This window comes from Euprymna scolopes, chromosome 21 (genome assembly GCF_053919585.1).
Source record: "Euprymna scolopes isolate OS-2025 chromosome 21, ASM5391958v1, whole genome shotgun sequence".
Lineage (NCBI taxonomy): Eukaryota > Metazoa > Mollusca > Cephalopoda > Sepiida > Sepiolidae > Euprymna > Euprymna scolopes.
Window position 1 is genome coordinate 65780772 of NC_136502.1, and position 13517 is coordinate 65794288.

General features: G+C 33.2%; 1 protein-coding gene across 3 annotated transcripts in view; it reads left to right on the forward strand.

Moving 5' to 3' along the window:
- Positions 1–13517, forward strand: part of LOC145242429 (tryptophan--tRNA ligase, cytoplasmic-like) — a 276721-nt gene that overhangs the window by 225831 nt on the left and 37373 nt on the right. For all 3 annotated transcript variants that reach the window (XM_080105485.1, XM_080105486.1, XM_080105487.1), the window contains one exon: positions 3999–4181. In XM_080105485.1, coding sequence (XP_079961611.1) covers positions 3999–4181 — 183 coding nt within the window. The remainder of the gene's footprint in view (positions 1–3998; positions 4182–13517) is intronic.

Sequence of the window (13517 nt, forward strand, 5' to 3'; positions counted from 1 at the left end):
TATTTTAAGCAATTTCAATTTTTTCATGTGTATTGCTACTAAATACAGCTAATACCACTAATAAAAATCCATATAATTAGTATAAAAAACAAAATATATATAATGCCATTAATAAAAATTTGTATACTTTTTATAAAAAATTAAATTATAGATAATGCCACTAATAAAAATCCATATAATTTTTATAAAAAACTAAAATACAGCCAATTCCACTAATAAAAATCCATATAATTTTTATAAAAACTAAAATATATATGATGCCACTAATAAAGATCGACAAAATTTTTATAAAAAAACAAAATATAATGCCACTAATAAATTTTTATAAAAAACTAAAAGCTAATGCCACTAATAAAAATCCGTATAATTTTTATAAAAAACTAAACTATAGCTAATGCCACTATAAAAATCCATATAATTTTTATAAAAAACTAAAATATAGATAATGCCATTAATAAAAATCCATATGATTTTTATAAAAAACTAAAATACATCTAATGCCACTAATAAAAATCCATATAATTTTTATTAAAAAAAGATATATAGATAATGCTACTAATAAAAAATTGTATAATTTTTATAAAAAATTAAATTATAGATAATGCTACCAATAAAAATCCGTATAATTTTTATAAAAAACTAAACTATAGCTAATGCCACTAATAAAAATCCATATAATTTTTATAAAAAACTAAAATACAGCTAATTCCAAAATAAAAATCCATATAATTTTTATAAAAAACTAAAATATAGATAATGCCACTAATAAATTTTTATAAAAAACTAAAATAAAGCTAATGCCACTAATAAAAATCTGTATAATTTTTATAAAAAAACAAACTACAGCTAATACCACTAGTAAAAATTCATATAATTTCATAAAAGACTAAATTATAGCTAATGCCACTAATAAAAAATCTGTATAATTTTTATAAAAAAATAAAATACAGCTAATTCCACTGATAAAAATCCATATCATTTTTATAAAAAAACTAAAATATATATGCCACTAATAAAAATTGACATAATGTTTATAAATACTAAAATATAGATAATGCCACTAATAAATTTTTATAAAAAACTAAAATATAGCTTATGCCACTAATAAAAATCCATATAATTTATTATAAAAAACTAAAATATGGATAATACCTCTAATTTTTATAAAGAACTACATATAGATAATGTCTCTAATAAAATCTACATAATTTTTATAAAAAACTAACATAGATTATATCTGTAAAAAAAAAAAAATGTATATTTTTTTATAAAGAACTAACATATAGATAATGCCAATAATCAATATAATTTTTTATAAAGAACTAACATAGATGATGCCACTGAAATAATTGTGACAAAATGCACATTGTCTTAACAAGTGGAAAATATCCAAATGTTTGACTCACAAATATAGTCATAACTTCCTTAATTGTAATTGGATTTTAAAATTCATATTTTTAAAATTTTCGTCTTAACAATTTTTTCAGTTTATTAATATTGAATGTACACTAATCTACCAGATTATGAGACCCCCCCCCCACAAAATCAATATTTAAATACTTGTCGGGGGTGCTCAGTTTCTAGTGAAGTTAAAAATAAAAAAATAAAACTGGAAAGTTCAAAAACAAAATAAAGTGTAACTTGGTAGAAAAAGAACAAGAAATGAAAATAAAAATTAAATTAATCCAAAATTTGTGAACAATTTGTTAGCTTTAGCAAAATTTTTTTGATGTTTAAATAGATGGGCAAAAATACTTGATACTTTTCCAAACATTACGTTTTATTTTAATGACGTCACTTGTTTTAAATAAAATTTGTTTTTGTCTTGTAAAGTTTCATTTACGTAAGTTTACAAATTTAAAAGTAATTTCATGTTCAAAATCTGAACCATAACATTTTCAAAAGCCAATAATTATGAACCACTAATCGTAAATATGAGTGTCAAACACTCTTTTAAATAAAACAATTCCCTTAATCTTACTTCTAACCCTAGGTACAAGTGGCAAACCTCTTCCTAAAACATTCTTTAGCCCTAACAATAATGCTTAAGTCCGAATGACAAGCTCCTCGCCAAACAAAATTCCTATGTAAGCTACATATAAGCATCTAAAAACAAAAAAAAACAAAAAACAGATCCTTTCTTAAAGACAAATGCACATAAAAATCAATTGTCCTAAAGCACTAGAATGGTTTCAAAATGGTGAATTATTTTACATAAAATTTATGTGAAACAAACCCCCACTCTAAATTCTAAAATTGTTTTGTTTTATTTCTGTGAAGTCTCCAGTATGTTCACACATAAGCCTCTTTATTCTCTCATCTCATAATTGTACTAGGACCCTCTTAAAACCACATATAATCATCTTTAAAAAAAAAACTAAAAAAAAAAACACAATATTTATCTCTTAGAAAAAATGGTTGACTCCCCTAGAACACTAGAATGACCCAAAATGGAGAATCAATTTATATTAAATTCTAAAATAATTTTTGTTTATTTTTCATTAAAATTGTTCAGTGTGTTCACACATAATTACCTAAAAGGTAGAATCACATTTTGGAGAAGTTGTCAGATGGAAGATGTTAATCTATAATAATACCAAAGAAAATATTACAATATCCATTTTTAAACAGCCCTAGACTTAAATGTCAGTTTCTTGTAAATAAACTGCATTACAATTCAGCTTTGAATTCTCTAACTTGCTTTCTTTTAATGAATACATGACATATTTAAGGAATTGCAGCATATTTATGTGCATTTACTGCAGATTGTTTGGAAACTATTAATTTCTGGAGATTTTCAGTAGCATATGCTAATTTCTTGAACAAAAGTACACCTATATGGCAAATTTCATTGCTTAATCTTGTGTTGAACAAAGATATAGCATTTTTACTGAAAGAGTAGTGTAAAAAAAAAAAAAAATGGGACAAAACGCATATGGTCTTAAAGAGGGAAAATATCCAAACGTGTGGTGCACAAAAATAGTCATAACTTCCTTAATTTTAATCAGATTTTAAAAATTAAAGATTCTTTCTTAGCTCATCAAACTCTATGTATTATTGAAATATTTTAAGCCATTTCAAATTTTTTATGTGTATTGCTAAAAGAGCTAACATATAGATAGTGCCTCTAATAAGAATCCATATATGAATAATACCAATAATAAAAATTCATTTTTATAAAGGACTAACACATGTGAAAACTTGAGCCTAATTGGATTATTAGCTCACAAATTGGTTATTTAAGTAATTTTTTAAAACAATGAAAAAATTTGAATTTTGTGTATGATAAAACATTGCTTTCTGATTAGAAAAATACTGTCCAAGCCAAGCAATAGATTGATGCATTTTATTCATACTCAAAATGTCAAAACAATGGTTTTAGGGGTGTATGTGTATGTAGTTGTACAAAAATGATGCTGAACACTCAAGTCACTCAAATTCAGCAGTTTTTAAGTAGTCCACAAACTCATTTTGGGCGATCATAAATTGAAGTTGCATAAGATAGCAGAGGAGCATAATATATCAGAAAGCAGCATTTTTGTATGAATGGAATCTGGATCCATCACATCATTTCTGAGTAAAATTGGCATGAAATAGTTGTAGGTGAAAGATAGGTGAAATTTATTGAGTAATATGTTTTATTTGTATTTTCTTTTTGTAAATAAAAGGCAGCAGATCAACGTTCATTACTTTTTGTCTTACCGTGTGTACAAAAAAAAAAAAATTTAATATTAGTTATTTTTTAAGAAAACCAGACATAATTGGGCTGCTCAGTCTGATCTGAAAATGCATCTAATGGTGACGTTTCACTTTTTCAAGTTTTTGAAGTCTGAAGAAGTCAAGTTTTACTACCATTCCTTCCAGATCAAATAAAATCTATTGTTTAGACTTCCTTTTCTTTTGATCTAGCCAGTTATAGAGATGCATAGATTTAGCACCAAAATTATTTTTAATAATTTTTTTAATGCTTGCCTAATTACATATGGAATTCTTTCTAGATGGCTCCAGGATACGTTTGATGTACCCCTTGTTATCCAAATAACCGATGATGAGAAGTTTCTGTGGAAGGATTTGACTTTGGATGAAGCCAGACGACTTGCAAATGAAAACATTAAAGACATCATTGCAATGGGATTCGATCCAGAAAAGACATTTATATTTTCAGACTTCCAGCACATGGGGTAAGCTCACAATTCAATTATTAAATTTTTAGAGTGAGAATTCAAAGTCTTAAAGTATTATTTTATCCTTGATTTTAATACATGATGTATCTAATTCAATTTCAATCGTCACCAACGCTCGCAATAGTAGCACAATAACCTCCTGATTGTAAACGACACTCTTCCCTCCTCTCACTCAAGCTTGCTTTTCATGCAGTTTTTCACCTTGTCTCATTTGCATGTGTGCTGTTTGTTTTATCGTGATCTCGCGAGACCACAGTTTATAAAACACCATGCAACATCTTTTTTTCTCTTTTCCCACCCAACACTTCCCTGCGGCAAGTCCACCGCTCGCACGCACATCCACGCAATGCACAAATATGCGCATGCTTGCTACTCTGGTGAGCATTACACCCCCCCCCTGATCTGATGATCACACAAAGTGCACTGCAGGGTTGGTCTCCTTGTCCGTTTACTTCTGCGAAGGGGCACATTAATAGTTTCTGGTTCTGATTCTGGTTCAGGTTCTGGTTTCGGGTCTGGTTCTGATTCTGTTTCCGCCGTGTCAGGTGAACTATAATCATCATTCTCTAGTCTGTTGATTTCGTTCATCAGTTGCTCATCACTTGAGGATTCATTGCTTTCCTCTGTAGTTGTATGAATCTGGCGAAGATCACGCACATGGCGCGGGGTTCCGTCAACTAGGACCGACTGCTGGCTGATCAACCCAGAGATTCGTCCTCGCTTGAATTTGGTGGTGAACCGATTTCCAGGTGCTCTCATCCAAACTGAATTCCCTACCTTATATTTGCCATGTCTTTTCTGGTTGACTGGCTGTGCAGCATCAATTCCCTTTAGTCTAACATGATATGTGTACATGGCATTGACCAGCGCTGTTGTACGAGGGGCGTGTAATAAGTAATGCCCCTGACCCACTTTTTGTGGCTCTTTTTCATATTTCTCAACAAAAGCTTGATATGTCTGACTAAAGAGTGGTTTTTCATGGTGATCAACTCACATAGATATGTGTTAAGGCCTGAAACTGCACCATTATCCATTTATGCTGGGATTTGGCATCCCCAGGGGCTCAAAAGAAGTCAAAAATGCCCCAAAATGGCTAAAAAGTGTCCAAACTTAGCCAAAACGTGGAGGCCATTGTTCTTAATATAAATTCAATATGGGTGACACTGGCAAAATTCTGGTTCGCATCCCTCTAGGACTTTTAGGGCTAAAAAGAAAATATGCCTTTTTGGAGCTCTTTTTTCATATTTCTCCAAAACTTGATAAGTATGTCTATATAGTGGTTTTCCATGGTGCTGAATTCAATTGAATCATATGAAGTATTATTATAAACAGTGCAGTTTCACGCCTTAAGACATGTATATACATGTTTTAAGGCGTGAAACTGCACTGTTTGTCCATTTTTACTGGGATTCAGTATTCCCAGGAGCTTAAAAGGGGTCACAAATACCCCCAAATTGTAAAAAAATGACACTTTTTACCCCATAACTTTTGCCCCGCCCATTAGATTTTTCTAAAATTTGGCGAAAATGTGAAGGCAACGTTGGCCCTTTACACCTCTCACATTCATCATTTCTTCACTATTTTTTGTGGTGTCATCTCACATGCAGCACCAGAGGGAGACCATGCACGCGCGCCTTGTTTTTAGCTGTTTTTAAGATGCTTCTGCTTAAACCGTTAAAATGAAACTTAATTATGCTAATTAGTTTAATGTAGTTGAAGACAAGTTTGATCTATACAAAATTTCCTTTAATTTGATATACTACAAGCCATATTTTGTTAATTTCTTTGAATTATGTCATGGCGGCCATTTTGGATTTCCCGGTCACAATCTTGGATTTCCTAGTCGCCGTCTTGGATTTTTCATGATATTATAATGACAAATGATAATGTCCATCATAATAATACTTCCTATGATGATAAAGCCTTACTTACCATTTTTCTTAGATGTTTCTATGATATTTCTATTTAAATCTGTTAAAATGAAACTGGAATATGCTAATTAGTATGCAAGTTACCAAGTGAGATGGTCGTAAATAATGCCAACTGAACCTTCGTGGTATTATGATATGTTCAAAATTTCATCATAATATTTTAAAAAGATCTGAAGGTACAGCTTTTTAAAAATGTATTAGTCTATAAATTGTGTAAATTTCTTACCATTTTCAGTCACAAGCTTATATGCATTTGAATAGGACTGACTTAAGGCAAAATGTCCAGTAAACCACACATTGATACTTTAAATGGTCATAACTCCAGTTCTAATGAGTAAAATCAACTAAAAACTAAAGATATTATTTCTTTGTTTTTTATTCTCTTTTCAATAATGCTTGATTTGAGTTTATTCAATTTAAAGAAAAAGATGGTGTAGTATTGCTAGATTTTGTTTAATAAAATATTGATGACATTTTATTAATACTAGTAATTTTAATTTTATTTATTCAATTGCTGGTGCTACCAGATCAGGCTGCCCTGTGGCTTCCTGAGACGAAATGCACCTACATTGACGTTTTTTTTGTTTTCTGATCTTTTTTGTAAAACTTAATTATGTTCTGCAAAACCAAAAACAAAAACAACAGCCTATCTCCCTCCCCTTTTTATTTTATTTTTTCCTACCTTACTCCCGGTCCTGGATATGACCTTAAACTACATCCGATGGTGAAGTCCGGCTTACGGGCTTGGGGAGTATGGAGCCACCTCTTAATTGCCATTGCTCCCAGGTCCACCCTGACCCGGAGTGGTAGTACCTGTTAGGGTCCCAACTATGGGTTAAATAGAAACAGATTTTAAAAAGGAAAAGGAACAACAAAAAAGAAAGAAAAAGAAAACAAATATATTCTATTAAATTATTTATTTATTATTTTTTTTTGCCCTGTCGGTAGGGCATGAGAACAAACCGACTGCCTCCCTGCAGAGGGTAAAAATCCCTCAATGGGACAACCAGTTAGCCGTGGGTTGCTACCCGTAATGTCTTAGGATGTGATCCTGGTGATTGAGCGAACCTAAACCAGGATACATAGAAGTTTAGGCACCACAACACATTACTTTGGCCCTTACTTCGATTAGACGGGCGGTCGGAGAGGCCCGATCCGACCAATCGGCCAGTCACGCCAAGCCCCACCATATATTGCCCATTCCAAAAACTCACTACTAACACAACACATCCCCCCTCTCCCACAAATAACCCTACTCCCTAATATATGATGGAAAGCGGTGGCTGAGGGTCAATCGATTAGGTGTGAATATCGATGACGAGGCCGTAAACCCCTCAGCATTGCTACAGATCCCATAGCAATATCAAGAGAGAACAGATAATCATTATGATACCACCAAAGTCGGTTATATCATCATCATATCCCTGTGGAGGCTGGACGAATGGGTTTCCCCCCAGGCTCTTCCCAAATAGGACTCCGAGGTGGGTGGGGAACAAAGATGACGAAAAAAGAAAACAAAATATATGGCCCCAAAGAGAACCCACTCTGATGTCTCTGACATCAGTAGCTCTGAGGAAGAGACGATAAAACCAAGGAAGTCAACATTCGTAGTAAGAATCAATGGAGGAAACTCCTTTGAGCAAACTATCACCTTTTAAAATTGAAAAAAATCTTAAAACTCTAAAACCAAAGTCTATTAAAAAACAATTTAACGGCAGCCTACTAATAGAAACCCATAACGAAGAACAAACTAAAGAAATATTGAAACTAAAATTATTTGAAAACATCAAAGTCAAATGCAACAGACATCCAACCCTAAATACCTGCAAAGGAGTAGTGAAAAGCCACGAACTTGCACTTTGTCCCTTGGAGGAAATCAAGACAAACTTACAGAAACAGAATGTGTTAGATGTTCGTAGAGTTCAAATAAAAAAAAAAAAACAGTGAGAAAATCGATACCAATACATATATACTAACTTTTGATTCCCTCACCATACCCAAAGAAGTGAAAGTTGGATATATGAAAATAAATGTAGAAATTTATATTCCAAACCCCCTCCAATGCTTCAAGTGCCAAAAGTTTGGACACCATCAAGATCGGTGCACACGATTACCAGTGTGTGGAAGATGTGGAGAAAGCGGCCCACACATTGACTGCAGAAAAGATTTCAAGTGTGCCAACTGCCTTGGAAATCATGGCGCTGGCTCTAGATATTGTGAAATATGGAAAAGAGAAAAAGTGACCAAACTAAAACATATAAAGAATATATCCTACCCAGAGGCCAGGAAAATCATTGAAACTAAAACATATGCAGATGCAACTAAAAAAACTACTCCAATCAACAATCAAAATGGTCATATACATGTAACGGATACAACTGACAAGGAAATTGATGTCCTAAGCAAACTAATAAAGGAAATGAAAGAACTATTAGAAGAAATGAGGAAAATGAATAGTGCAATGTCTGCAACCAATCCAAGGATAATATTAAGTAAAGACACTACTGAACCACAAAAGAAACAAAACCACAAACCATTTCTACGAAAACAGCCGAACAACCATCAAACACATCTCAAACCAAAAACGAATCAAAAATCCCCCCAGACAAAAAAACAAAACAGACAAAAACAGGAAAAGAAAGATCCCTATCTATATCTCGAACAGGGACTCCGACAGAAAATAGATTTGAGGGATTGGAGACGATGGAAGTTGAACACAATTCCAAATGATGAACAAAATATTACAATGGAATATCAGAGGGATAAAAGCAAACCAAAATTAACTCACATTATTAATAACAAATATGAGCCCAGCACTTGTCTGTCTACAGGAGACCTTTCTGAAAGAAAATAATACCATCAACATAAAACACTACACATCTTACAACTACATAAATAAAGATACGAACAGAGCTTCTGGAGGCACATCGATACTCGTGAAGAATGAAGTCCCTCAAAGACAAATAAATATAAACACAAACTTGCTAGCAATTGCAGTTTCAGTGACTCTACATAGAACTATAACACTTTGCTCAATCTACATCCCTCCAAAAGATACAATCAACGAAACTGAGATAACTCAATTAATAAAACAACTCCCTAAACCCTTTTTTCTACTAGGAGATCTCAACAGTCACAATGTAATATGGGGAAGTAAAGAAACAAATAAAAAAGGAAAAGAAATAGAAAACATAATAAATAAAAATAATCTATGCCTCCTTAATAATCAAAACTACACCTATATGTACCCAGCAACAGGTACTTTCACCGCCATTGACCTTACCTTATGTGATCCTTCCATATATATGGACTATGATTGGAAAGTACACAATGACACCTGTGGGAGTGATCATTTCCCAATCATCCTGGAAAGTCTAAGTACTAGTACTGAACAAAAAACACCCAAATGGAACCTACATAAAGCGGATTGGGAAGACTTCCAGGAACAGTGCAAAAACCAATTAATTATCGAAAAGAAAGATGAAGATGACTATTTGAATTACTTCATTAAAACACTCACAAACATAGCAAATAATACCATACCGAAAGCAACCAAAACCAACAATCACAACAAACCTTGGTTCACAAAAGAATGCAGAAAAGCCATCAGAGCTCGACGAGCTGCCTTGAGAAAATTCGAAAAGTACCCAAGAAGCGAAAATCTGGATTTCTTCAAAAACAACAGAGCAAAAGCCAGACGAATCATAAAGGAACCCAAAAGAACAACATGGAGAAATTATATACCCAAAATTAATGTGAATACCAAGGCAAAAACAGTTTGGAACATGATGAGGAAAATAGAAGGAAAGTGTGGTAGTACACCAATATCCCACATCGCTAAAGGCAACAAAATATACACCGATCAAAAAGACATTTCCAATAACCTGGCAGATAATATATCAAAATCATGTGACAGACAAACAGAGAAATTCAAAAAGATTAGAGAAAAGGAAGAGAAGAAGAAAATTCTATTTAAATCACAAAATACCGAAAAATACAACCAACCTCTTACCTTGCCTGAATTAAAAGAATCGCTAACCAAATCCCATGACACAGCTACAGGGCCCGATGAAATTCCATATGAAATCCTCAAAAAACTTCCAGAAACCTCAATGAAATACCTACTTGAAATTTTCAATATTATATAGCCCAGTGGAAACGTACCTGAGACCTGGAAAGAGGCCACAATAATACCAATCCCCAAATCTGAAAACTCAAACATCCAATCCCAATCAAGTAACGTCTCAGATCCATTGAATTTCAGGCCAATAGTTCTAACAAGCTGCATTTGTAAGACCATGGAAAGGATTATAAACAAAAGACTAATCTGGTTCCTGGAAACAGAGAATCTTATTACAGAATTTCAAACAGGATTCAGGAAAAACCGAAGTTCAATAGACCACATAGTCAGACTTGAAACCTTCATCAGAGAAGCCTTTGTAAGGAAGGAACATTTGACAGCAGTGTTTTTTGACATGGAAAAAGCCTACGATACTGTGTGGAAGTACGGTGTTACAAGGGATCTGAAGGCGCTTGGACTAAAAGGCAGAATGCCAATTTTTATTGAAATTTTTTTAAAAAATAGACGGTTCAGAATAAAGGTTGGCACAGCTCTATCGGACTTGAAGGAACAAGAGAATGGAGTACCTCAAGGGAGTATACTGTCAGTGACCCTGTTTAGTATCCGAATTAACAACATTGTAAAAAACCTTAACCCTGGGATAGATTGCTCCTTATATGTGGATGACTTCCTAATATGCTGTAGATCTAGATATATATCTATAATAGAAAGGAAGCTTCAATTGTGCTTAAACAAAGTAATGAGATGGACGGAAGAGAATGGATTTAGATTCTCCAAAAGAAAAACGAAATGCATGCATTTCTGCAAACTAAAGAACATGCATAATGATCCTGTCCTAACCATGGAAGGAACGCCCATACCCGTTACTGACCAGTACAAATTCTTAGGGATTTTATTTGACAAAAAGTTAACATTCATCCCACACACAAACTATCTGAAAAAAAAATGTAACAAAGCAGTAAATCTTTTGAGAGTGGTAGCACATACCAATTGGGGTGCAGACAGGGAAACACTCCTTAAACTTTACAGAGCACTAGTCCGCTCAAAGCTAGACTACGGTTGTTTCATATATGGATCAACCCGAACATCATATATAAAAAGCCTAGACCCTATTCACCATACTGGCCTAAGATTGGCCCTAGGAGCATACAGAACCTCCCCCGTGAACAGTCTATATACACGGAAGCACATGAACCCCCACTAGATCTAAGGCGAGAAAAGTTAGCCCTTCAATATTTACTGAAACTGAAGTCTTGCCCAAACAACCCTGCATACCAATGTACCTTCTATCCTAAATATGAAGAACTCTTCAACATGAGAGGAAAAACTATCAAAACTTTCGGGCTCCGAATGAAAGAAAGCATTGAAGAATCGAAAATTCCAATCTCCAGCATTCACAACTTCATACTGCCTAAAACACCCCCATGGACCATGAAACAAGTAGAAATAAAACTGAACCTAAACAAAAAGTCCAAATCTACCACAAACCCTATTGAATACCACAACGAACTTCAACATTTAAAATTATGATATTCAAACTACACCTTTATCTACACAGACGGGTCTAAAAGCAACAATCACACTGGATGTGCAGCAACGTACCATAAAACCACAATGAAGAGAAATCTTCAAAATGAAGCATCTATATTCACTGCAGAGACTATAGCTATCGATCTAGCACTCAGCATAATTTCAGAGGAAATCACCAAAAACTTCATCATTCTCACAGATTCTCTATCAGTCCTATTATCTATACAACATCAAAAACAAGAAAATCCACTAACAACAAAATTAATAGAAAAAATCAATATCTTTTCAACTACTAAAAACATTATTCTTGTCTGGATCCCCAGCCATGTGGGGATCAAAGGCAATGACAGGGCAGATACAGCTGCAAAAAGATCTTCTCACCTTCCTACTGACAATTTTAAGATTCCACATACTGATCTTAGACCCCAGATAAAAGCATACATACAGGAAAAATGGCAACTGCGGTGGAGTCAGCAAGAGGGCAGCAAATTATACTCAATCAAACCTGAACTTAAGGAACGATGTCCGGACATCAAGAGATCACGCCGAGAAGATGTGATACTGACTCGGCTGCGCATAGGACACACCAACTTTACTCATTCTTATATACTAAATGGAGAATTGGTGCCAGAGTGCATCCCATGCCAGGAGACACTCACAGTAAAACATATCCTAGTTGGGTGTGATGACCTTGCCCCAACTAGAAAACTATATTATACAGAAAGCAATATGGAGGACCTTTTTGAAAAGGTCAACTCAACAAATATTCTAGCATACCTAAGGAAAGTAAATTTATATAAGAAAATTTAAGGAAATTTAAAGTCACCCAAATATACACATCCATGTATAAATACAACATTTAATTTCTTAGTTCAATTTTATAAAAAAGGGAGGAAAGGCTGAAAAAGTCACCCCCCCCCCCTCAATAAAAAAAGTAAAAAAAAAAATAAAAAAAAAAAAGGACTCCGGCATTAAATGACCACATAGGTTGATATGCCGTAAAACCAATCAATCAATCAATTTATTCAATTGTTTATGGTATTTTATTAATAGTAGTAATTTTTATTTTGTTTAATCAAATATTGATGACATTTTATTAATAATAGTAATTTTGATTTTTACCCCAAAGGGATCTTTATCATCATCTTAGCTTAACATCTATTTTACAATGCTGGCATGCGATGGATGGATACCAGTATGTAATTGCCTTCCAAACTAACCTATCTCTGATGAAGTCTTTATGCTTTTTTATTTTTATTTTTTAAATTTTTAAGTGTTTATTATTTATTTTATTTTTTTATTAATTTTTTTTTTTACAGTTCTCACTTATGTAGGCTAAAAGATAAATATTAGTAAGATAGATTGAAAGAAAAATTATGAGAGGAATAAAAATGCATGGAATGAACAAAATTTGAACTCATGAGGTTCATAAGTATTTGTATGCAACTTCTATATAAATAGTAATAGAGCAGTCGAAGGCTGACAGTGTTTCTTTTGTGGAGTTGATTTTGAACTTAGTTAAGGCTAGAGTGTTCCGAGTGTCATTTTCCAAGATGTGGCAACAGAACTCCATCTTAGGACTTATCTAACTCATAGATTGTGCCACATACTTTCTGGAGCAGTAGAGTGATCCAACCGTTTCTAGCAATCTTAGCAACATATTAGATATAAGTTCTCCATCTTACACCTGCAGTAAAAATCAGTTCCAAAGCCTTTCAAGACAATATGGGTACAGTCAGTATGAGCAAACTCATTATACAGAGATTAAAATAGAACATAACACATCACATA